Source organism: Triticum aestivum, chromosome 5A (assembly GCF_018294505.1).
Source record: "Triticum aestivum cultivar Chinese Spring chromosome 5A, IWGSC CS RefSeq v2.1, whole genome shotgun sequence".
In the NCBI taxonomy this organism is placed as follows: Eukaryota; Viridiplantae; Streptophyta; class Magnoliopsida; order Poales; family Poaceae; genus Triticum; species Triticum aestivum.
Window position 1 is genome coordinate 659,109,706 of NC_057806.1, and position 26,009 is coordinate 659,135,714.

The window sequence follows — 26,009 nt, forward strand, 5'->3', positions numbered from 1 at the left end:
TAATGTAAGAATCTTTCCCCCATACCGCTAATGATCTCTCTAATCAAGAAAGCATACTACGGTTTGTTACTGGCTCCAGCTTTGATCATGGCTCCAGCCTCCAAGCTTCTGATTTCAATATTAACAGAGCATGGCACGTCATTGCACGAGTGGCGCGATACAATGGAAGATATTACCATCGAGCACAATAACTAACTTGAAAAAGGTGTAACTGATTCGACGATCAAACTTTACACGTGCTCGCTCGACCCCGTAATGCACGCTCGCATATACCGCATACGACAGCCGCCCGCCAGCGAGTGCAAAAGCTCGTAAAGACAGCTACTTTTTTTACAGGTAAAAGACAACTACTACGTAATGAGCAAATGAATAGCAACCAGTAGAATAAGTAACGCACAACACATGCCATCTAATAGCACAGATAAACCCAAGCGTGTACTTGGTGCTCCGTACAAAATAAGATTCAAAAAATCAGTCGGCCACACGCATGTTCTTCAAGCAGACGACGCATAAAACCCGCAGACAAAGCATAAATAAAACCCTAAACAACCATATGCCCGCTCATTCCCACATTACATATACAAAAAAAGACATCATGCACATAAAAAAGCACAACATTTCACCAAATCCTGTCCACCGAATTCAAATTTCTAACGAGCAAAATAGGGCAGGGTTGATGGTTTATGCATCCATCGGGGCAGGACATGAGGAATGGGGAGAGGCAATATAAAAGGGAAGTGGGGAGAGGAGGGGGCGGCGAAGGAACAACTCAGCCAGCCAACAGGAGAGGAGAGCGGAAAGCCCACCACCTTCCTTGGATCCACAACCCACCCCCCACCCCACCCCACACACGCCACTCCCCTCTCCCTCTCCTCTCCTCTCTCTCCCGTCGAGTATTATAGTCTTGGTCTATTCGAGTCCTACCAGTAGCAGCGAGCGCGAGAGAGAGGGAGAGAGAGAGAGAGAGAGAGAGAGAGAGAGAGAGAGAGAGAGAGAGAGAGAGCGAGCGAGCGAAGCGGAGGTGGTGGTGGTAGCGGGGAGGAAGCAGCCGCAGCGGGGGAGGGAGGGAGATCTAGGCGGCGGAGGAGGCGCGCGCGGGCAGGCCGGCGTCCATGGGGGCTCGCTGCTCCAAGCTCTCCGCCTGCTGGTGGCCGCCGCACTTCAAATCGCCCCGCCTCGGTAAGCAAACCCTCCACCAACCGCTCCCCCCGCCCGCATTGCCCGCCTCTGCCTGCCTCCCCGCTCGCCCTCGGATTCAGGGCGCCGTTCTCCTCCCCTCGTGCTCGCCGACGCGTTTCGTGTTTTCCGGCGGAGGGGAGGGCGGCCGCGGCCCCGCATTTGGGGGTCCTGGTCTCCTCGCTTTTTTTCCCGGCCAATTTCTCGCTCGCTGGCCTTGTCTGCTCCTGTTCGGTGGGTGGGGGGCTCGATCCGCTCGGCGGCTTCGGGGCTGATCCCGACGCGCGCACGCACGCGCTCACCCTGTTTGTCTCCGTGCCCCTGTAGAGAACGGCGCCGCCGGGGAGGACGGCAGCGGCGTGCCGGTGTTCGCGGAGTACAGCCTCGACGAGCTCCGCGCCGCCACCGACGGCTTCGCCACGGACCGCATCGTCTCCGAGCACGGCGAGAAGGCGCCCAACGTGGTCTACCGCGGCACGCTCTTCAGCTCCGGCGCCACCGTCGCCATCAAGCGCTTCGGCCGCTCCGCCTGGCCCGACGCGCGCCAGTTCGTGGTTCGTGCTCTTCCTTGCTGCTTGCTTTGCTCCACAGGGTGGATCATCGTCGTCTAGTATGCAGTGCTCGACTGGCCTCTGCTGCAGAGTCTGAACTGAATTTGGCTTTTCTGTTTTCGTGTGCGCAGGAGGAGGCTAGGGCCGTTGGGCTGCTGCGGAGCGGCCGCCTGTCCAACCTCATCGGGTGCTGCTGCGAGGGCGGCGAGCGGCTGCTCGTCGCCGAGTTCATGCCGCACGATACCCTCGCAAAGCATCTCTTCCACTGTATGTCTGTTACTCACTTTTTTCCTTGTTCCAAGTGTGTTGGATGCAATCACTAATGTGGTCCGTGCTAGTGTTGTTTCTGGGTTTGATATACTAGTGTAGGTAATTTATGTTTTTCACACTTCTTTCCTTGTTCCAAGTGTGTTGTATGCAATCACATATGCGGTCTATGCTTGTTCTAGTGTGTTGTATGCAGTCACAAATGTGGTCTATGCTTACTGTTGTTTCTAGATTTGGTATATGGTAATGTAGGTAGCTTAAGTAAACACTGTTGCTAATTGTGTGGGTTAGTCCTATTCTTGTTATGTTAGACTATAACCGGAAATCAGCACAGGTGATTAGTTACGCCTTTATATGCAAGAGTACTTTATAGAATGGGCAATTAATGATTCATGAATGTGATTATTGCACGATGGCATGGCTTTACTTACTACATTTTGTTTTGGTTCACATGTTTATCCTTGGCAAAGTACCTATGATAGGACCATTTAGTTTTGGTTCACAGGTGAAATGTGTTCGGGGCATTTAATTTTGGTTCACATGTGAAATGTGTTCAGGGCATTTAGCATTAATTGTTTTCCTTAAGAGCTTCTATTTTGAATACGGTATTCCATTTTGCGCTCATGGTTGTTATCCTTCTCAGGGGAGACCAAACCGTTGAGCTGGGCAATGAGGGTGCGAGCTGCACTCTATGTGGCCCAAGCACTGGAATACTGCACCCTCAAAGGGAGGGCTCTCTACCATGACCTGCATGCATACAGGGTCCTCTTTGATGTGGTGAGTCAGAACTTGTTCTCCTTGTGTGCTCTGCTTCCTAGCTGGGATTGCCAGAGTCAAGATATCTAATATATTTTTTTGTTTTTGCTCTGAATTACAGGATGGCAACCCTAGATTGTCATGTTTTGGTTTGATGAAGAACAGCAGAGATGGGAAAAGCTACAGTACCAATTTGGCTTTCACACCTCCTGAGTACCTTAAGACAGGTAAAGTGTGTCATACATATGCAAGTGATCCAGTGATCACGAACGTATTTCATGAATTTGCCATGTTTGCTTCTGATTAGAGGCTCAAATTCATCCCTCATGTTGTGCAGGTAGAGTAATCCCCGAGAGTGTGGTCTACAGCTTTGGTACCATCTTGCTTGACCTCCTAAGTGGAAAGCACATTCCACCAAGCCATGTAAGTGGAAATCATGTTGAAATTTGTGCATTGGCATTGTTGACGATCAACTTTGTCCAAGTAAATAATTGATTTGTCTCTTTTTTGTAGGCGCTTGACCTTATCAGAGGAAGGAACATCACCGTGCTCATGGATTCTTGCTTGGATGGTCACGTCTCCAGTTCTGATGGAACCGAAATGGTGCGGTTAGCATCCCGCTGCTTGCAATATGAAGCTCGCGACCGGCCAAACCTGAAAGCAGTAGTGTCTGCTCTTGCAAGCCTTCAAAAAGACGCTTCTGTAATGTTCCATCCTACTGATAATTTTCAATAGATTTCTTGGTGTTCTATAATATTGAAAAGTTCCAGCAATAACACAATCCTCACCAGCTAGTTGTTTTGCTGCGATTTCCAACTAGTACAATGTTATTTTGCAAGGAAATTACTTATTCTCTTCAATGCAACAGAACTATCTTTGCTTTTCTTTTTAATGCTATCTGAGAACAATCACACTGCTCCATCTTCTGTAGTGTATAAATGGACTTATCCTGTCAAACCATATATGCAGTTTTGCTTTCATAATTTTTTTGTGTCAATAAAGAAAAGCTAAATAAATTACTCAATTTCACACTTAAATTGAGCGTTATACACAAATATCAGTGATCTTAGTTGCACATACTCATCACAATTTGCACCTGTTTGCAGAGAATCTGTTAGCAATAGTCAAAACTGCATACGACAGATGTGTGATTATGAACATTATTAGCACGCAAAAAAAGTTGGGACTTTGTATAATTGGCACTTTATTAATTCTTTAGCACTCAACAAAGTACATCAGGGCTGGTATGCTACAATAAATGGTTGTCAAGCATCATATGGGCCACTTAGAATGTCATTGACCCAGCAGATCATATCTCTTTCCAGCCTGACATGGGCCAATGCCATACGTATCCACTGTTCAATAATTGATTTATAGCTTCTCGTATATCTGATCTGGAAGATACTTTGCTTAGCCCGAACAGCACATGGACGGACGGGATAATGAGCCTGTTGCTCGGGGTCCAGCCACCCTCTCCTGAACAGCAATGTTTTGGGTTACATACACTTTGTAGTAGATGGACTTATTCTGTCAAAGCATATATGCAGCTTTGTTTCGCTTATAACAAATTATGTAGTTTGCCTGCTCTGAAGTATATGGGCGGATTCACTCTCTCATATCACTTATGTAACTTTATTGCGTTTAGACAAAAGTTATGCACCTTTGCCTGCTTAAATAGTTCTAACTAAATCTTCATTGCAGGCTCCTTCACATACTTTACTGGGCATCTCACAGGATGCTGTCAAGGAGAACGCAGAACAAGTTTCATTTTCTGCTACTGAGAAAGCTTATGCGACAGCAGACCTTGAGCAGGTGCATGAGTTGCTGGAAAATGAGGGATATGATGAGGATGAGACAGCAAGTTTTAAGGTAAGAGTACTTGCCAATACATATGACTTTGCCCAGAATGCAAAATCTAAAAATGCACCAAACAAGATAATTGGGACCATTTAGTTTTGTCACCTTGCTCTTTTTATGTATTGCTTTAACTGATAACAATGAGTTTTTGTGTTGCACACACTTTTGAACGTTTGGAACTTGCAGGTGTCTTTAAGCTCGTGGCCTGGCCAACCATCTGAGAGTATTCAGGTCAAGAAGAATGGAGACGATGCTTTTCAATCCAAAGATTTTACGACTGTGCTGGAGTGTTACTCAAGGGTATGTTTTGATTATCATGACTGGGGGTATTGTTAAAAGTGAGATGTCATGTGCTGCATCTGCACTGTTCAGTTCAAGCCTAATTCCTAATAGAAGCAGTTCTTTTGTTGCATAACATGGAAATATGAATTGATCCAAAGCCGATTTAACAGTGGCTTTGAGACAGTGTGAAACTTGAGATTTACACTTTTGAGCTGTGCACATTTTGCAGTTTATCGATACTGGTGCAATGGAGTCTCCGACCATGCTTGTGCGGCGAGGGTTCGCGAACGTGGTGCTTGGCAGGATGGAGGATGCCTTGGAGGACGCAAGGAGAGCAGAGGGGATATCACCCGAGTGGCCGACGGCGCACTACCTGCAAGGGATGGCGCTCATCGGGCTCGGCATGGAGCTCGACGGGCACGAGAAGCTAAGGATCGCCGCCTCCTTGGAAGCCCAGAGAACCGGTAGGAACTAGGACTGTATAGAGCCGCCCGCGATGACGCCTCCTCTCTCTTCTGTACCTAGGTCGCCTGCGCTTTTGGGTGTCGTCGGTCCAACCAGATATGCTTTGCAACCAGTGGCACTAGGGTTGTTTTTTGGCCTCCCCTAACTTAAATTGGTGTCTTCCTTCAGTGGTTTTACAAAACTCCTAGGCTGGCAGTTATTACTCCTCCGATATATCCATATAAGTAAAAAAATGGGCAATAGCGTTCCGTGGATTTGAGATTGTAAATTGACATTATTGTAGTCTTATGTCTCTCTCTAAATTCATGTATATACAGAACTCCAAAGAGAATTTCGAAGCTTTGAACTGCTGTGGTTCGTCAGGCATCTCCTCTCTGTTTGCACTGCAAGTGTCTGCGTTTGCGTGTAGCTGCTGCACAAAATGTGTAGCCCATATTTTTGGTGGTACCATTGAAGATGGCAACCTGTGCTATACAAGTAACTGGTCTTCTCATTGTTGAGAACCTGCTAGTAGGCTCCAGGATTTTGAAGTGATTTTGAACAGATTTAAGCAGTTGTTTTGTGTTTATTGGTGATGGGATTTGCCTCTTCGGAAGCAGATCATGCGACTCATTCAGCGTTTTTGAACTTTCCTTCAAAAAAGATTTAACTGAAAACATGACCATTTGTGGTCTGTACACAAATTACTATAATCATTCGCCTCTGTGGTCTGCACACAAAGCTATTGCGGAAGACACGTACACACACACGCTCTCTCTCTCAAAATATCCACAAAATATTTCAACAGAGAACATGACCATTTGTAGTCTGCACACAAAGTGCTATCATCATGTGTCTTTATTGTTATAAGGACATGATATATTGGAGGATTTTTTTTAATACTGACAAGCTCAAACATTTTTTAGCCTTTTCACTGTCATCGTTGGCTTCCAGCTTCGCTTGTTGCAAAAGTTAGTATATCGTGATGACGTTTGCTCTAAGAAATACTATCGGTGACCACAATTCACAAAGTTTGTTTCGTGGTCAAGGAACAACCTTTTTTCTGTTCAATTTTAGCTACTCCCTCTAATCCATATTACCTGTCACTCAAACACGACATAATTCAGTGCTATATACGACTCCCTCCGTACATAAATATAATTAAGTCTTTTTAGAGATTTTACATACAGATTCACTCACTTAGGTCCGTATGTTGTCCGCTTTGAAATATCTAAACGGCTTACATTTATGAACGGGGGGGAGTATGTTTCAGTGACAACTTTGATAGTAGGGAGTATTCAATTTTAGCTACTCATGTACCCAACATACAGCACATGATAGCACTGGTCTTTCGATTGAGTTAGCAAAAAAGCAGTCAACATTAGAGAAGGATCCATGCCAGCAGGCATTCTGCGCTTCTGACACAGCCACACAGGCACAATCATAACCATGAAAAGAGAAGCTTCGGCAACAAAATCTATCGAGCTGTACCAAATTATTACAGGCATGCGCCCCTGCCCATGATTCAGTGGCATGGTACACCACTGGAAAGCGCGACACGCTGAGGGTTCCCTTTTGAACAGTATATATGAATTAGTCGGTCACTCATGCTTTACTTAGCGAAACGGCGAACATTCCAAAACAAAAACAGAGGAGAAACATGGGGACGGTGTCCTGCTACAGAAAATGCGACTACTGCTTCTCAGTGCGCTCACATCGGGGTCTGCTGAGTCCCGAGCATTCCGCCGACAATGTTAGTCACCTGAAAAGAAGAAGCCACATGTATCAAAGCTATGTAGATATTTAAACCGCTGGGCATTATTATTTCTAGGCAAACAAAGAAAAGGAAGATTAATGAAACTGCAAATTCATAGTACATCCCTAAGGTAGCTAGCAGTTCCAAATCAAAAACCACATGAAGGCACAGGAAACAGTGTTTTCTTGCCCAAAGCAAAAAGGCAGTGATATTATCATTCTTTCCTATAAAAACCACATGTATCACAAGGGAACTTGCCTGCCAGTACTTTGAAACACACCGATCAATGCAACTGTTCTCTCCCATATTGAGTTCACCTTCTTTATGCCTGTTGAAACAGAACAAATCACAGGTAAAGGCCACGGTTAAATTCAACAGAGGATAAATCTTTCTTGTGGCTGTTAACCAATGAGTTACAACCAAAAGAGATGACTGATGGAAAGATAGACGCCACTTGACTATTTTGACCAGCTTGGTTGAACCATAATGAATTTTTGCATTATCTTAGCACATGAAAGAAATATATAACTGCAATATTTTGGTTACTGAGTTTTCAACTATAAACAGCAAATCAACAAAGCAATCCAGAACCAAGTAATGATGTGTTGAAAAAAATGGCAAGAGATTTCGAGTTAGAACGACCAGTACCTTTTCTCAATGCACTTCTCAAAACAAACATGTGTAAGCCTGCATACAAAAAAATGGCTCACGGCATCAACATGTGTACAATAGAAAAGGATTCAGGAGTAATGTGGCACAATCTAACTATCTCCGAGGAAAAAGAGTACAGAGTGGATGATACACCATGGCGACGCTGCTAAGGGCCAGTTCTTTTGTGGCTTATTTGGAGCTGTGCCACAGCTCCAAATAAGCCATAAAAGAAGTGGCCCTAAATATTTATCATCCCTATAACAATGTCAGACTGACATTTCAGAAGTGACTGCCTATGCAAGCATATTTGGAACACATAAATGAAACACAAAATTCTCTCTTGTCATCATTAATCTAGTTTAGACGAGGAAGCAACAAATGAGAATAAGTGAGTATCTACTACTAGCAAAGTACAGGGCATCTTGATGCTTACAAGTTACAAGTAATAGCAAGCCAACGTCACTAAATTACGCGATACTACCTCTTCTCCTAATCAATGTGACTAGTAGGTGCTATATAGGAGTACATTAACGAGCATCACACACATTAGTTGCAGGTTCATGGAAGATCATTCTATTAGGCAGTTCGACAACATATTTATCCTTGGCTCATCAAACAGCTCTATTCATAGTTTTCAGCACATAAACACCAGGATTATAACTATCAAACTACATTATGCTATTATTAGGAGTAGAGTAGCAGTAGTGCACACACATTATTTGCGGGTTCAGGGAAGATCATTCTATTAAGCAGTTCAAAAATATCATTGTCCTCGGCTCATCAAGAAGTTCCTACTCATAGTTGCCGATGCAGGGCATGGCAATCACTTGGCATAGCAGGGAAAATGTGTTTGCAAGGAAATCACTGAAGCAGTAAGGACATTAAACACCAGGCTTATAAGTTATAACTGTAAAACTACATTAGGCTAGTCTGAGACGCCACAGCAAGGGCAGACAATGGCATCCCTCAATGTATAACAACAGCTACGGAGTCGGTTCTACTCATTGCATCAACCAGTGATCTGATCTCGCAAGCCCCACCCAGGTGGTAGTAGAGCAAGCAGCTAGCTAACAGGCGAATCACTCACCGGTTGAAAAGCTCGACCCGGTACTCCATCTCCTTCTCCGCCATCCCGAACATCTGCACCGCGCAGCCACCGTCAGTTAACCTCATCACAAACTCGAAATCGAAGAGGAGGGCACAAAAAAAACATGGAAAATCCGGAAGCAAAGACGGGCGCGCGTACCATCTCCTTCTCCAGCTCGCTCCGCACGTCCTTGGCGGCAGCCATTGTCGCGACGCCTTCGCCTGCACAGACAGAATCGCTGAGCGCACCGATCTAAGCGAGGGAATCGTCCGAGGAAGGCACGGGGGGAAGAGACGGGGAGCAAAGACGGCGGTGCTTACGGGGAAGGATGACCGGAGTAGGCCGGAGATCTCGCGAGCTCGGCGGCGGCGGCGGTGGTCGAGATGCCGCGGAGGCGAAGAGGAACGCTAGAGCAGCCGCGCCTCAATCTCTAGGGTTTTGCTCTTCTTCTTTCTTGGAGGAGGAGGAGGAGGAGGACCTGCGCGTCCTCATATGGGCTTCGTGCTGACACCGTGGGCCTCCGGGCCCGCGTACGTTCGCCGGCCAAGGCCCACGTTTCTGGGCCGGTAGGTGATAAGCGGCTATATTTTGTTTTTGAAAAAAAAAACTCAATCGCTTCGTTCCCGAGCGGCTCGGAGCTATGAGCTTGGTCTATCCACTCCTGCGGCTCCCGTGCCGCTGCGCCCTCGCGTCGGCGCCGCGGGCCGCCGCGGCGTCGGTGGTGTCGGCCTCGGCCTCGGCCTCGGCGGTGGACGGCGGGGGCGGGGACTGGGAGCTGACGGCGCGGGAGAGGAGGGAGAGGCGGAGGGAGGCGAGGGAGCTCAAGGCGCGGGACTGGAAGGAGGAGGTGGAGGAGCGGCTCATCCACGAGCCGGCGCGGCGGCGGAAGAAGCCGCCGAAGCGGACGTGGCGGGAGGAGCTCAACCTCGACTTCCTCGCCGAGCACGGCCCCCAGTGGTGGCTCGTGCGCGTCTCCATGGCGCCCGGCACCGACTACGTCGACCTCATCACCAAGGCCGTCGCCCGCCGCTTCTCCGAGGTCTCCTTCAAGGTAGTATCGCTCCTAGTCTCTCCTCTAGCCTCCGAATGGAGCAATGGGTCGTTCGTTTAGATCGCTGGCCTCTCTCATGAGCATTTTGCCGAACACCTGAAGCGTAATGTGCCATGGGGTATCTTGATTGTGCTATATATGACCAATGCCGCCGTGCAGAACTCTCATCGCCACATAAATTTCACACCTACGGAACAATTGTGCATAACAGAACCTGTGAGGATGCATTTGGCTATTGGTTGTGAATTCTCGCGGCGACACTTGCCGTTTCATTTTCAGTAACTAATTTTTTTGTAGTCCTTGTTACTTGAATCATGCAATCATGTTAAACTTTGGGCTAGTGAGATGTGAGGTGAATCCAACTACGATAGCCTGCTTATTTGCAAGCCATGCTGCCTTGAGCTGTCCTTCTCACAAATATTCTCTGCAGATTTACAATCCTGCAATCCAAGTGAAGAAGAGGCTGAAAAGTGGTTTGATCAGTACCAAGTCAAAACCTCTGCATCCTGGGCTGGTCTTTCTGTACTGCACCTTAAACAAGGAGCTTCATGATTTCATCAGAGACACCGAAGGTTGTTATGGTTTCATTGGAGCTACAAGAGGTTCCATGTGGGTACTTCTCAACCCATTCACTAACCTCTGTCTGAAACTTTATTTGCTCTTCGCTTCGATTTTCTTGTTCGAATTGTCCATATTATTGCTTATACAGCTGATGTTAGATAGCTTGCCACCCTGGACTTTTGAAGTGTTTCTGATGAGTATTGTATATTGTACAATCATGTGCCGTCCGTAGTTGCAGAATAATCCTTTAACCCACAAAGTGACCAACACGCATTACTCAGTACCCAATTTCCCCAAAACAGCTAGTGTACCAATTTGATGATCTGGACTTCTTTTTGGAGCAAAATGGTGCTCTGTGCACTTGACATGAAGAACTTTTTGGAAGCGATAACTTGTTTGCTGTAATTGTAGCAGTGTATGAGTTATACTAGGTTTTTGATATGTAGTAACATAGCAGATCGGATCTCATATCTGTTGTATGATCAGTTGTGCCCTTCTTGTGCGTGCCATCGTAACAATACTTTCACCGTGCAGTAAAAGGCAGATTAAGAAGCCTAAACCTATTCCAGTTGAAGAGGTCGAATCAATTATTAAAAAGGAGAAGGAGGAACAAGAGAAAGCTGACAAAGAATTTGAAGACCTGGAAAACTGGGATAAGGGGTCTTTTGGTAAACCCGTTGAAGACTCTGAACTTATGTTAATTAATAAGATCAAGAAACAAGTCAAGAAATCAACTTCAAAAGGTGCCTCCAGCAACGACACTTTTACGCTTGGTGCCAGTGTTCATGTTCTCTCCGGGCCGTTTGCAGGCTTCACTGGCTCTCTTCTGGAAGTAAATCGCAAAAATAAGAAGGTTAGGCTGAATGGCTGATGACAGCTTCATAGTGAGCTAATTGCCTTGCTGTTCTCCGTTACCTTTTCTTCTCGTATTATCTGGTTATCTAAGAAGTGTTTTACCTCCCACAGGTTACTGTCCAGATGACACTTTTTGGCAAGGAGAGCTTTGTAGATCTAGATTTTGATCAAATTGAGGCACTGAATACTTAATGGTAATGAGAGTTGTGTCTAATACCTGAGCACTTCTGAATTCTGTTTTCGCTTACCTATGACTGAGCACTGGACAATAGCATTTAACCATCAGTTTCCAAGAATCAACATCTGCTACTCAACTTGCATCAGGTGGCCATAAAGTAAAAACAGTACCCAGGCAGTAATGTATTATAATCATTAGGGGGTTACTAGTACAAGTGGGGAGTCTCTTTCCCCTGGTTATGGCCTGAAAAGAATCATATAGGTAGAAGGCTTGCATATTTTTCATACACAAAATAAATTGTGTATCTGGAGTATGTGACCTCACATGTGGGCCTTTGGGTATAGGATAGGACGATCATTTCATTCGTTATCATTGCTGCTCTCCCAAGTGAAGTAAATCAAGTATATTTAAGGTTCTGCTGTAAGGAAATTTTATCATTGTTCCATGATATGTCAGTAGGGTGTCCATCAAATTGACTTTTCCCCCACAGTACTTTCCATACATTTCAGACCCTCTTAAGCTTCGTGGGCCTCCCATTCTGGTTTCTCATACTATATTGTGCGTTCTTATAAAAAGAAAAATGTTTCTCACATTTTTTTTTCATGTCTGAACAGGTAGGCACAGACCACTGTATCAGTAGTTTTGTTTTTCAAAATAGAATCAGAAGTTTGTCAGTTGGGCCCTGGAGATATGAATAAAGCACTTGGGGTATATGGATCTGTTGAAGACCACTGGATTGGGTGACAAACACAAGAGAAGAGTTAGCCCGTGGGCCAGTAAACGTTAAGCCGTAAGTACTCTCCACCACCATGTGTTTGAACAACTAAACGAACTCTGTGAATGGATCCTGAACTAAATTACTAGGTAGGGAGGAGTAAACAGGGAATGGCTTTTTTGCAGCCTTATTCATGTTGAAACAACTAAATAATCTCTTCTTTCAGCCTGACAGGTGTTAAACGCTGGTTTGCGAACGAGGATCGGATCTGTTGAACCAGGGAAATCGCGGACCTGACCTAACCTCCACTTGGTTGCTAAGGCCCTGTACAATGCAAGGTGCTTGGAGTAGATGCTTAGAGAAATAAACCAGTTTTTCTCTAAGCACCGGTGCTCATTTGTAGAGAGTATACGCTTAATTAAGCGTCTATCACGTAGAAATAAGCACCGGTGCTTAAGGAAAACTCGGTTTATTTTACTAAGCATCTCCCTAAGCACCTCCCATTGTACAAGGCCTAAAGTTCCACCTCGACCCAGTTATATCATATAGAGAGCAATGCTTCAACACTTTGTATTCTTTTTTAGCACAATAGGCTATTCATTCATTTAATAATTGTGATCAGTACATGCATTTACCAACCAGTTCAAATGAGGCAAAATTTTGTGTTTTAACCCTTTTCTGAAACTAAATCGAGATTTGACCCTAGTTTGAAAAAAATTCGAGATCTGACCCTTTTGATACCGCCAGGGTCCATGGCGGTAGGGTTGTTTCCTACCGCCAAGGTCCCTGGCGAGGTCCCTGGTGGTAGGCACGAGCATCGCGGTAGCAAAAGGGTCAGATATCGGAAAAAAATCCAGACTAGGGTCAGATCTCGATGTAGTTTCAGAAAAGGGTCAAAACCCGAAATTTAGCCTTCAAATGGCGGAAAAGGAAGGCCCGAAATTTAGCCTTCAAATGGCGGAAAAGGAAGGCCGGTTGTCGTTGGAGGTCATCATGTCTAGCAATCTTGAAATGTGCTGCTCCATCTGCTTTGCTTTGCTTTGCTTTCTGACAGAGTGAGGCCACTTTGGAGAAACAGTTCCAATCGAGTTGTTTTCATCAGTGTTCCATCCTTGAGACCAAAAGGCTTACAGTACAAGCTTCTTGCTTTCCTCCCTTTTCCTACAGTCTGTGGCAATGTGCTGATGATGCTGGAACAAAGCCTGCAATGTCTCCCACCTGAACAGATCCATCACCTTCGCTCCTTTTTCATGCCATGCTTTGCAATGGCATGCGTCGATCAAGACGCCGTCCTTCTTTCTTGTTTCAATCAGTGTTTCCAAACTAGTAGTATATTTTTCAGACAAATTCATCAGATCAAAGGTGATGATGGTAGGGCCTTGCTGTTCGTCCCGCCTAAGAGCATCTCCAACAGGCGCTGGTCGCGCCGCGCGCAAAAAACAGATATGCCGCGCGCGCATCTCCTGCTTTGATGCGGCGCGCAGCGCTGGCTCCAGCAGCCGTGCTAAAATGCAGCGCGCGCGACTCGCACAAACAACATATGCATTCAAAAACAAAAGCAAAAAAAATAAAAAACAAACAAAAATAAATAGTTCAATTTCGTTTATTACAACTCAAACAAACAGTTTATCGTTCAATACAACAAATAGTGCAATTAAACACAATAAATAGTTCAACAATACAATAACGAACGCACAAATCATGATGCTCTTTGTCGTCAATTCCATGCCCACCACGATCCTTGTGAAGATCATTATGCGCTGCAGGATGTCGAATGACATGATAGGAGGCAACAAAACGGGCCACCCTTTCAGCCCTCCGTCGCACTAGCACGGGATATCCCAAGAGCTCATACTGAGAGTAGTCTACATCTTGGCCACGCTCATTCTCGATGATCATGTTGTGCATGACCACACAAGCGTGCATTATGTACCAAAGCATCTTTTGATCCCAAAATCTAGTCGGTCCTTTCACAATAGCACATTGGGCTTGCAAAATCCCAAAAACTCTCTCCACATCTTTTCTAGCCGCCGCCTGAGCATTGTGGAAATCAAGATTTTTCTTACCTTCTGGCTTTTTCAACGGCTTGACAAAGGTTTGCCACTTTGGATAGATGCCATCCGCTAGATAATAGCCATAGTTGTATATACGGCCATTTGCTATAAACTGCACCGGTGACAACTTCCCATTTGCAATCTTACTCATCAGTGGTGACCGGTTGACAACATTGATGTCATTCAAAAATCCAGGCATTCCAAAGAATGCATGCCAAATCCAAGTCTCTTGATCGGCCACCGCTTCAAGGATTATAGTGGAACCCCTTTTTTTGCTCTAGAATTGCCCATGCCATGCCTTTGAACAATTCTTCCAAGTCTAATGCATGCAATCTATTGAGCCAAGCATGCCAGGAAAACCGCGAGCTTTGTTCATCGCTAAAAGCCTTGCGATGTCTTCAGCGTTGGGAGATCTCAAATACTCCTCGCGAAAGACTTGCACAATTCCGACTGCGAAGCGCTTGACACACATGATGGTTTGGCTCTCACCCATAGCCAAGTGATCATCAACTAGATCAGCCGTTATACCGTATGCCAACATACGCAAAGCGGCTGTCACCTTCTGAAAGGTGCTATGCCCGAGCTCTCCGGCGGTATTCCTCCTTTGCTGAAAAAAGCGGTCATGGCTCGCTAGTTTCTCTGCAATGCGCCTGAACAACTCGGTGCTCATCCTAAACCGGCGACGAAAATACGACTCGGGGTATGTGGGATTCTCCGCAAAATAATGCCTGATCAATCTGTTGTGGGCATCGATCCTATCCCTCCAAATTTTTTGCCAACCCATAACCGAACCACCGTGCTTCGGTTTTTTATTAATATGCATAGCTAGGATCATTGCAAGATCCTCCTCCTCTTCCATATCAAATTCTTCTTCGGAAGAATCATACGACGAACTCATCTACAATATTGAATACTATGCTATAAATAAAAAACTACAATCAATATGCACGAAATTCATGACTTTTGGGCAATACATACCTTCTAGGCGTTTTGTCGAACACCTTGCGGGCGCCGAGCGGCAGCGAGCGCTGTTCGTCGGCGGACCAGCATGCGCGCGAGGCGGCGGGCCTAGAGGGGGGCCGGAGAAAGCGCGCGCGGGGCGGGGATAGGCCGGGGAAGCGCCGAAACGGTCGCCAGGTGGCGCGGTCAGCGGCGACGGCACGGCTGGATGGGGGGTGAGAGGTGCGAGCGAGCGCGCGAGAGTCCAGCGCGCGGGAGCGGGCGCAGCAAATAAGCGGTGCGCGATTGCGTTTCAGCCCGCGCGCTGGACTACGTATTGCCGCGCGCGCGGTTTTTGCGGGCCCGCTGGAGCAACTATTCCGGTTGCGCGCGCATTAAAAGGGGGATTTTGCGTCGCGACGCTAATTTGACGCGCCTGTTGGAGATGCTCTAAACAAGCAGCTCGGTGCATTGTGACTGCACAGTGCGACATAAATGCACGCAATGATGGGCCAACTGAGTGTCAGAAAGTATTACTCCCTCCGTTCCAAAATATAGCGCGTACTCGGTTTCCGTGCTTCAACTTTGACCATTAATTTAATCAACAAGACCGATTGCGGCGGGCGAAAAAATTATATCAATGAATTCGTATTCAAAAAAAGTTTTTAATTATATAATTTTTGATCCCGCCGCAGTCGGTCTCGTGGGTTAAATTTATGGTCAAAGTTGAACCTCGAAAAGTGTGGGCGCGCTATATTTTGGAACGGAGGGAGTAGTACACTATGGGCCAGCAAATTGTACTGTTCGTTGGAGCACTTCACTTCACAATACGTACGTATGGTTTTACAGCCTCTTGGGGGGCATCAACTTTCTTGAGAGAAGAGGCAACTGGCTTAGATTTAGCAAGGACCAAGTACAGGGGAGAGGAGAACTAAGTATGGCAGGGAGTCGAGTGCAGCCCCGGTAGCTGCACCAACGAGCAGGGGAGGGTGGTGGCCCGTGGCTCAGGCTGATCGCATCCGTGATCCCGCCCGTCAGCCACGGTGGGCGTCACTGTCGGCTGCCGCCGCGGGGCACGAGGTACACCCGGGCGCGCACCACCGCGGCGTTGCACAGCTTGAACCCCGGCGCCACCGCGAACCCGACCACCATGCCGGCGCCGCGCGGCGCGGGCTCGGCCACGCTCTCCATGTACTCCGGGTGGAACTCGGCGCCGCGCCCGGCCTCGAAGTGGCTGGGCGGCGGCTCCAGCGCGAACGCCAGCAGGTGCAGCAGCCACACCGCCTTGGCCGCCCGCAGGAACTCCCCGTAGAACGGCGTGCGCGGGTGCGCGCCCGCGCCCACGGCCTTCTTGTGCTCGTCGGAACCAAGGACGGCCTCCTCCACGCGCGGCGGGAGCAGGGACGCGAACTTGCTGGCGGCGTACCGCCCGAAGGCGCACGTCGGGAGCACGCCCAGGAGCTCGCCGGGGTCCATGCCGCGCATGTCGCGGAACTGCGCGTACCGCTCCCGCCGGAACGCCGCCGGGTCGAGGAGGGAGGAGAGGGAGCCGTCCAGGTAGAAGGACTCGTGCTCGAAGCCGCCGAGCAGGACGGCCGTCGCGTGCGCCTCCAGCGCGTGCTTGGCGAGCTGCGGGGAGGAGACCGGGATCTTGGTGACGGACCGGGTGGCCGCCGCCGGGTCCAGCCCCGCCGCGCGGAGGAGGTGGAGCAGGTGCGCCGCGAACGCACGCGTCGCCGCGCGGGCCTGCTCCGCGCAGGTGACGAACAGCTCCGCCGTCGCCGCGCCGACCTCCGCGGCGGGGGCGGCCGCGAGGGTGTGGTGGTGCTTCTTGGAGGGGTGGAGGCGCGCGTTGCGGCGGTTTGTTGCGGTGGCGAGCTTCTCCTTGAGGCCGTCCACCTCGGCCTGCTTGCCCTGGAGCTGGCGGCGGAGGTCGTCGAGCGCGGCCTCGTAGGGCGCGACGGCCTCGCGGAGCGGCGGCGCGGAGGGGCTCGGGCGCGGGATGCGGCCGCCCGGGCTGGCGGCGGCGCGGCGGAAGCGGTCGCGGAGGCGCGCGAGGTGGCGGAGCTCGGCGACGACGCCGGCGTCGGCGGCGCGCATCCGGTCGGGGTCCCAGGGGCAGTGCGCGCCCTGGAGCGCCGCGTACGCGCGGCGCACGCCGGAGACGGCGTCGAACACCTCCGCCATGAGGGACTCCGCGTCGCCCGCCCGCTCGGCCCCCTCCGCCTCCTCCTCGGCGGCCGCGGCATTCTTGGTCCGCCTCTTCTGCTCCTCCCCCTCCTCCCAGATCCTGAGCCTCCGGGCCTCGTCGTCGCCCTCCTCCGCGCCCGCGCGGACCGCGGGGCGCGGGCATTCCTCGTGGGTGGCGGCGTCCCCGAAGTCGGCGAAGGGGTCGTCGTCGTCGTCGTCGTCGAGGTCGGAGCCGTGGTGGGCGTAGTTGCCCGGGAAGCGGTTGGAGAGGCAGGAGGAGGCGACGCGGTGGATCAGATCGCCGATGGTGACCGCCTTGCTCGCCATCTCCCTCTCGCTGGGTTGCAGTTGGACTCTGTGACTGCGCTCGTGGTCGTGGGTGGCGGATTCAAGGGAGGGAAGGAAAAGAGAGAGATGCTCTGCGGTGTGGAGCGCGGCTAGATGCGGACAAGGGAGTGAGCTGAGCCGAGCTGGTCCCGTGCCGCTGATAACTTTTACGTACGTGTTTTAATCTCTGGTCAGCTGTGAGTGAACAGTGAGCACCGTCACTTCCATAGTATTATTATTAGCTGCTAATAAAGTACTCTCTTCTCTCCGTAAACAAATATAAGAGCGTTTACATCACTACTTTAGTGATCTCCCTTGTACACAGTGATACTCACATGGTACTCCCTTTATATTTCGAAGGAAACATACTAGTACTCCCTTGTATTCGAACATACCAATCATGGGCTGTGACTTGTGAGCCCACTAAGCCATGTGATGGTTTAGCCAAAAACTTGTAAAAAGTGACCAGCCCATCCTTAGGGCCTCTTTGATTCGTACGATTTTCAAACCCTATTTAGTGCTGCAGGCGCCAGTTATAGGGCAATTTGTTAACGGGCGCCTGCAGTGCCCCCACGCTGGGCCGGCCCATCGAAATACTAGGAGTGACATAAAACTTGTTTTATTTCTTGTTCTCTACAGCCACGGGAGTCCCCTGTTTTAGGAAGCTTCCAAACCGGGTTTTTTCCTGATCCGTGCTCACTGCCTGGGAGGTTTTTATTTGGGTTGCCTTTATTTTTTGTTCTTTTTAAATGCGCATTTTTAAAATTCGTTTTTTTCTAAATTGATGGTTTTCTATTTTTGTGTTTTTATATGAAAATCGTGGTCATTTTTCAAATTTTGAACTTTTTTTGAAAATCAACGAACTTATTTCTAATTTGATGAGGCTTTTAAAATTTTGATGATTTTTTTTTCAAATTTGATGAACTTTTTCCAATTTTTATGAATTTTTTATCAAATTCAATGATTTTTTTTCAAGTTTGATGAAGTTTTTTTCAAAATAGATGAACCTTTTTTCAATTTTGATGAATTTGAGAAACCCGCTTGAAAATGTTCATAAAAAATCGTTCGACACCTCATGGTCCGAAGTGATGGGTTCCTTGCAAGCCAACCCATGTTCCTACGCTAGTGGGCGATGTGAGTGATACATATTGCTATAAGCGGGACATATCATATTATTTCTATGAGCTAATGAGTTGTTTCATCATGGCCCTCTCTTCATAGGCCTTCCCTTCTGGAAAAGAAGAGAAAACCTGTGAAAGGAGGGGCCCGGATGAATCCCAGCCTAGGCCTCCTCAGTGGCAGGCCATGTTCTCTCATTGTAGGATAACTCATCAAAGATGGGCCACTCTAAAAATAAAGCCTGTCACAGCCTAACGCGTTGCATTTTGATACGGATATATGCCTGGATTCTTTTATGTTATCCAGGGGGTGTGTGAATATCTCAAAAAAATTGATCAGGAAATTTTGGCGGGGAAGTAAAAATGGGCAGCATAAAGTCAGTTGGGTTTCTTCAAACTCAATGACACAACCCAAGTTTATGGGTGGAGTGGGCTTCAGAGATCATGAGCTTTTCAACCTAGCTATGCTCCTAGACAAGCATGTCACATTTTGCAGCAGCCTAATTCTCTTTGCGCAAGGATGTTAAAAGAAATTTACTTCGTGGACACCTCCATATTAGGTGCAGAATTGGGAACACACTCATCCCAAATATGGCGGGTAGTAGTGGAAGGTTCATATGTTTCCAACGTATTTATAATTTTTAATTGTTCCATACTATTATATTAACTGTGTTGGACGTTAATGGACTTTATTTTATACTTTTATATTATTTTGGGACTAACCTACTAACCCAAGGCCCAGTGCAAATTGCTTTTTTTTTACCTATTTCAGTGTTTCGCAGAAAAGGAATATCAAACAGAATCCAAACGGAATGAAACCATCGGGAGAGTTGTTTTTGGAACAAACGTGATCCAGAGGACTTGGAGTAGACGTCAAGCAACCAACGAGGTGGCCACGAGGCAGGGGCACGCCTACCCCCTAGGCGCGCCCTCCCCCCTCGTGGGCCCCTTGTGGCTCCACCTACCTACTTCTTCCTCCTATATTTAAATACATTATAACCGAACACTTTTCCAACCCTCTCAAGTAATCAGCAATTTTGGCCGTCGGATCCCACCTCTAAGTCACTTTTGGCCGTCTGATGCACCTCTTCGCTAACGTGTGGGCCACTACTCTGGAAAAAAATTCAGAGGCCTCGTGTTAATTCAGCGATGGATGATTGTCATGGACATTTTTTTTCTCTATAAAAGATCAACAAAATTTGCGTTGGGCGAGGCCCACCCCCTCCATCTCCCGCAATGTACCCCATCCCCTTCCGCTAATACGCCGCCGCCGCTGCCCTCATCGGCGCCGAGAGAGAGCTCCCTTGATTGCATCCTGGAGATAGGAGATACCGCTTCACGCTCGGCCCGAACTCGGCTTGAGGCGACGGAATCACGGAACCGGGGGTCGGCCGATCCGCCTGCAAGGTAGGGATCCCTTTCCGTCCCTCCCTCCCTTTCCTGGCGGCGGGGACGGCGACTACCCCAGTGCTCTCTGTGGTACTGTACCTTCAACCTTGCACGCCCCCACCGTTCGCAGCAGCAGGCAACACCAGGAGATGGCGACGGCAGCGGCGCCAGCTGCACTCATGCCCCTCTTCACCCATCAGACTGGCTTTCGTCCTTCGTAGGTGAGCGATGTCACTTCATCTTTCGCTCTCACGGGTAACTCATGCTGCGGCTTCTATCTTTACAATTTGCTTTTTCCATCCTATGATTACATTGTTTCCTCCCAATCTAAATTTTGTACAGTAATTATCCATACTGGGAGGTGGTCAATTGATTTGGCCAGCTATTGGAGAATGATTATCGCATTTTTTCTTGAAATTCTTCAGCTGATAATCTTTAATGGCTTCTGGACAGCTAATGGCTTCTATTTTCTCCTTACCATGCAAGTTAGAGTAGGTATTTACTCTTCAGTTACACATAGCATCTAAATAGTAGTAATTGATATCCTATAAAAACCTTAATTTGGACCCATCAACTGATAATCATGCAATCAGTTAACCTCGCTGCTCACATGTCATCCCTCTGTTTATATATTTATAAAATGTTTGTAGCTAAAAAGTAGTAACTGATGCCCTATAAATATGATTAATTTCCACCGGCCATTAACAATTCTGCAACCACAGTTAACGTCGCTGCTCACATGCCATCCCTCTATTTATATACATGTTTGTAGCTAAAAAGTAGTAACTGACATCCAATAAATATGATTAATTTCCACCGGCCATTAACAATTCTTCTACCACAGTTAACCTCGCTGTTCACATGTCATCTCTCTGTCTATATACATGTTTGTAGCTAAAAAGGAGTAACTGACATCCTATAAATATGATTAATTCCCACCGGCCATTAACAATTCTGCAACCATTTAAACTGACTGCTACGTGTCATCCCTCTGTTTACATAGAACGTCTGCAGTAGATATTGGAACACTCAACAATTCCTATTCTTAGGTACCACGCCTACACTCTCCTTATGTATATCTGTCTACTTTGCACTCAAATGTAGATGAATCAATCAAGGGATGAGTTTCATCCAAGAATAGCTTAAAGCATAGAGCATAATTAGATGATACGTTGAACCACGATGAATCTACTCTCTCCTCCTCAAAGGTACCAGCTATTGAATACTCGCTTATGCTTCGTACCTTTCACCTTTTCCTTCACAGTTTCCTGTTGCGCTTGCAGGCTTAGGTTCACTGCAAGTAGTTGACAAAAAAATGCAAGTGCACAACATAATACTTTTCTAACTTGTTAAATTTGGAATTTTTTTGTAGAAACAGGATTGATAGCGGCCTTTTGGATTGCACTCTTAATAAAGCTTTAAACTCAAGGCCTTTGATATTTGTGAAGTTCTAGAGTAAGAAGATTGACTGTAGCATCTTGGAACGCACTAATATTGAAGTAAATCCTTCAATATTTGTGTTGCCTTAAGGCTACAAGTTCTGTAATTTCCCCAAATATGAAGTACTTGGCATTTTCTCTACCTAAATATGAGTGTAATGTTTCAGATCATATAGTCCCAATATTATTAAGCCATCATGTACTTGGAAGTTATTTGTGCCCTTAGAATGCTGCGTTTAGCAAATCTTTGAGCATGCCATTCCTTCAGTTATGTACTAAGTATTTGGCAGATCTGAACATGCAATCATCTGAAAGCTTTACTCCTTTCTTTTATGTTATCACTATAACATTCAGGGACCTTGAATCTGATTTGTCCAATGTGATCTTACATTTGAAAAAAACATGCTTCATTATAGGGAAAACAAAGTTGATTTAAGCAATAGAACATTGATAACCAAATGTCTTTAATCAATCCTCAATAGTAACTTCTTTTTTCTTTCAAGTTGACCAAAAAGGGCTATATCAGTATTGCTTATAATGTGCAAACAGATTTATCCCAGACAATAAGACACTACAACAATTGATGTGCAAAATTATTCCATATGTATTAATGGACTATCTATTATCAGCTTCATGGGAGACACTATCACCTTGATTCAACATATTATTATACGTATAAGCTAACATAAACTCTATGTTTGTACATAAATTTCTAACACTCTCATGCAACATTCAAAATAGACAGGCGCAGCAACGCGCGCCATCGACGATCTAGTATATTCATATACCCCGAAAACATCCAGGAGCACCACGAAAACCCTATTTTCACCGCCGCAACCTTCTATACCTAAGAGATCCCATCTTGGGGCCTTATCCGGAGCTCCGCCGGAGGGGGTATCGATCACGGAGGGCCTTTACATCAACTCCATGGTCCCTCCGATGATGTGTGAGTAGTTTACTTCAGACCTTCGGGTCTATAGCTATTAGCTAGATGACTTCTTCTCTCTCTTTGAATCTCAATACAAAGTTCTCCTCGATCTTCTTGGAGATCTATTCGATGTAACTCTTTTTTGCGGTGTGTTTGTCGAGATCCGATGAATTGTGGGTTTATGATCAAGTCTATCTATGAACAATATTTGATTCTTCTCCGAAATCTTTTATGTATGATTGGTTATCTTTGCAAGTCTCTTCGAATTATCAGTTTGGTTTGGACTACTAGATTGATCTTTCTTGCAATGGGAGAAGTGCTTAGCTTTGGGTTCAATCTTGCGGTGCTCAATCCCAGTGACAGAAAGGGAAACGACACATATTGTATTGTTGCCATCGAGGATAAAAAGATGGGGTTTATATCATATTGCTTGAGTTTAGCCCTCTACATCATGTCATCTTACCTAATGTGTTACTCTGTTCTTATGAACTTAATACTCTAGATGCATGCTAGATAGCGGTCGATGTGTGGAGTAATAGTAGTAGATGCAGGCAGGAGTCGGTCTACTTGTCACAGACATGATGCCTATATATATGATCATGCCTAGATATTCTCATAATTATTCGTTTTCTATCAATTGCTCGACAGTAATTTGTTCACCCATCGTAATACTTATACTATCTTGAGAGAAGCCACTAGTGAAACCTATGGCCCCCGGGTCTATTCTCCTTTATATTAATCTTCCATCAACAAGCTATTTCTATTACCGTTTATTTTGCAATCTTTACTTTCAATCTATATCATAAAAATACCAAAAATATTTATCATTATTATCACTCTCGTAAGTGACCGTGAAGGGATTGACAACCCCTTTATCACGTTGGTTGCGAGGTTCTTATTTGTTTGTGTAGGTACGAGGGACTTGCGTGTAGTCTCCTACTGGATTGATACCTTGGTTCTCAAAAACTGAGGAAAATACTTATGCTACTTTGCTGCATCACCCTTTCCTCTTCAAGGGAAAACCAACGCAGTGCTCACGAGGTAACAAGAAGGATTTCTGGCACCGTTTCCGGGGAGGTTGCACCAAGTCAAGTCAAGATTTGATCTTCCGTCAACGAGCCATTTCCGGCGTCGTTGCCGGGGAGATCTACGCACAAGTCAAGACATACCCATCACAAACTCTTATCCCTCGCATTACATTATTTGCCATTTGCCTCTCGTTTTCCTCTCCCCCACTTCACCTTTGTCGTTTTATTCGCCCTCTTTTTCCGTTCCCCTTCTCTCTTCTGTTCGCCTCTTTTCGCTTGCCTGTTGTGTGCTTGTGTGTTGGATTGTTTGTCACGATGGCTCAAAATAATACTAAATTGTGTGACTTTTCCAATACCAATAATAATGATTTTATTAGCACTCTGATTGCTTCTCTTACCGATGCTGAATCTTGTGAAATTAATACTGCTTTGCTGAATCTTGTCATGAAAGATCTGTTTTCCGGCCTTCCTAGTGAAGATGTCGCTACCCATCTAAACATCTTCGTTGATTTGTGTGATATGCAAAAGAAGAAAGATGTGGATAATGATATTGTTAAATTGAAGCTATTCCCGTTTTCGCTTAGAGATCGTGCTAAAACTTTGTTTTCGTCTTTGCCTAAAAATAGTATTGATTCATGAAATAAGTGCAAAGATGCTTTTATCTCTAAGTATTTTCCTCCCGCTAAGATCATAACTCTTAGACGATATTATGAATTTTAAGCAACTTGATCATGAACATGTTGCACAAGCTTGGGAGAGGATTAAATTAATGATACATAATTGCCCTACACATGGTTTGAATTTATGGATGATTATACAAAAATTTATGATGTATTGAATTTTGCTTCTAGAAATCTTTTAGATTTGGCTGCGAGAAGCACTTTTATGGAAATCACTTTAGGATAAGCTACTAAACTCCTAGATAATATTATGGTTAATTATTCTCAATGGCACACTGAAAGATCTACTAGTAAAAAGGTTCATGCAATAGAAGAAATTAATGTTTTGAGTGGAAAGATGGATGAACTTATGAAATTGTTTGCTAATAAGAGTGTTTCTTCTGATCCTAATTATATGTCTTTGTCTACTTTAATTGAGAATAATAATGAATCTATGGATGTGAATTTTGTTGGTAGGAACAATTTTGGTAGTAACGCATATAGAGGTGATTTTAATTCTAGGTCGTTTCCTAGTAATTCCTCTAATAATTATGGTAATTCCTACAACAATTCTTATGGAAATTATAATAAGATGCCCTCTGATTTTGAATCTAATATTAAATAATTTATTAGTTCGCAAAAGAATTTCAATGCTTTGATTGAGGAAAAATTGTCTAAGATTGATGAGTTGGCTAGGAACGTGGATAGAATTTCTCTTGATGTTGATTCTTTGAAGCTTAGATCTATTCCACCTAAGCATGATATCAATGAGTCTCTCAAAGCTATGATAATTTCCATTGATGAGTGCAAAGAAAGAACCGCTAGGATGCGTGCTAAAAAAGATTGCTTTGTGAACGCGTGTTCTTCTAGTTTCCATGATAATAATGATGAAGATCTGAAAGTTATCGATGTGTTTCCTATTAAATCTTTGTTTTGCAATATGAATCTTGATAATGATGGGACTGGAGATGAGTCAACTTTAGTTAGAAGGCATCCCAATGATTCAGAGTTTTTAGATCTTGATGCAAAAATTGATAAAAGTGGGATGAGAGAGGTCAAAACTTTACATAGCAATGAACCCACTATCTTGGATTTCAAGGAATTTAATTATGATAATTGTTATTTAATATATTGTATGTCCTTGTTGCAATCCGTGCTAAATTCTCCGCATGCTTATAGTCAAAATAAAGCTTTTACTAAACATATCGTTGATGCTTTAATGCAATCTTATGAAGAAAAGCTTGAATTGGAAGTTTCTATCCCTAGAAAACTTTATGATGAGTGGGAACCTACTATTAAAATTAAAATTAAAAATCATGAATGCTATGCGTTGTGTGATTTGGGTGTTAGTGTTTCCACGATTCCTAAAACTTTGTGTGATGTGTTAGGTTTTCGTGAATTTGATGATTGTTCTTTAAATTTGCATCTTGCAGATTCCACTATTAAGAAACCTATGGGAAGAGTTAATGATGTTCTTATTGTTACAAATAGGAAATATGTGCCCGTGGATTTCATTGTTCTTGATATTGATTGCAATCCTACATGTCCTATTATTCTTGGTAGACCTTTCCTTAGAATGATTGGTGCAATTATTGATATGAAGGAAGAGAATATTAGATTCCAATTTCCATTAAGGAAGGGCATGGGACACTTTCCTAGAAAGAAAATTAAATTACCTTATGAATCTATTATGAGAGCCACTTATGGATTGCATACCAAAGATGATAATACCTAAATCTATCCTTGCTTTT

General features: G+C 45.6%; 4 protein-coding genes across 4 annotated transcripts; 2 read left to right on the forward strand and 2 right to left on the reverse strand.

Annotated features, from left to right (window-relative positions):
• Positions 1 to 773: 773 nt before the first annotated feature.
• On the forward strand, positions 774 to 5,720 carry LOC123105726 (serine/threonine-protein kinase BSK5). Its single transcript, XM_044527845.1, has 10 exons — positions 774 to 1,179; positions 1,504 to 1,730; positions 1,859 to 1,994; positions 2,638 to 2,771; positions 2,872 to 2,977; positions 3,088 to 3,173; positions 3,264 to 3,452; positions 4,452 to 4,619; positions 4,794 to 4,907; positions 5,119 to 5,720. The coding sequence occupies exons 1-10, from the start codon at positions 1,113 to 1,115 to the stop codon at positions 5,362 to 5,364; spliced, it is 1,473 nt and encodes a 490-aa protein (XP_044383780.1). The 5' UTR covers positions 774 to 1,112; the 3' UTR covers positions 5,365 to 5,720.
• A 1,057-nt stretch (positions 5,721 to 6,777) lies between these two features.
• Positions 6,778 to 9,306, reverse strand: LOC123105728 (mitochondrial import inner membrane translocase subunit TIM10). Its single transcript, XM_044527847.1, has 6 exons — positions 9,148 to 9,306; positions 8,987 to 9,048; positions 8,828 to 8,880; positions 7,738 to 7,776; positions 7,348 to 7,417; positions 6,778 to 7,095 (listed from the first exon to the last, which is right to left on the reverse strand). Exons 2-6 carry the CDS (start codon positions 9,029 to 9,031, stop codon positions 7,045 to 7,047), a joined length of 258 nt encoding a protein of 85 aa, XP_044383782.1. The 5' UTR covers positions 9,032 to 9,048; positions 9,148 to 9,306; the 3' UTR covers positions 6,778 to 7,044.
• A 139-nt stretch (positions 9,307 to 9,445) lies between these two features.
• LOC123105727 (transcription termination/antitermination protein NusG) lies at positions 9,446 to 12,858 on the forward strand. Its single transcript, XM_044527846.1, has 6 exons — positions 9,446 to 9,878; positions 10,309 to 10,487; positions 10,974 to 11,292; positions 11,406 to 11,488; positions 12,087 to 12,262; positions 12,414 to 12,858. Exons 1-4 carry the CDS (start codon positions 9,468 to 9,470, stop codon positions 11,484 to 11,486), a joined length of 990 nt encoding a protein of 329 aa, XP_044383781.1. The 5' UTR covers positions 9,446 to 9,467; the 3' UTR covers positions 11,487 to 11,488; positions 12,087 to 12,262; positions 12,414 to 12,858.
• A 3,117-nt stretch (positions 12,859 to 15,975) lies between these two features.
• LOC123105729 (protein GRAVITROPIC IN THE LIGHT 1) lies at positions 15,976 to 18,043 on the reverse strand. Its single transcript, XM_044527848.1, has one exon. The coding sequence runs from the start codon at positions 17,695 to 17,697 to the stop codon at positions 16,231 to 16,233; it is 1,467 nt and encodes a 488-aa protein (XP_044383783.1). The 5' UTR covers positions 17,698 to 18,043; the 3' UTR covers positions 15,976 to 16,230.
• Positions 18,044 to 26,009: the final 7,966 nt, after the last annotated feature.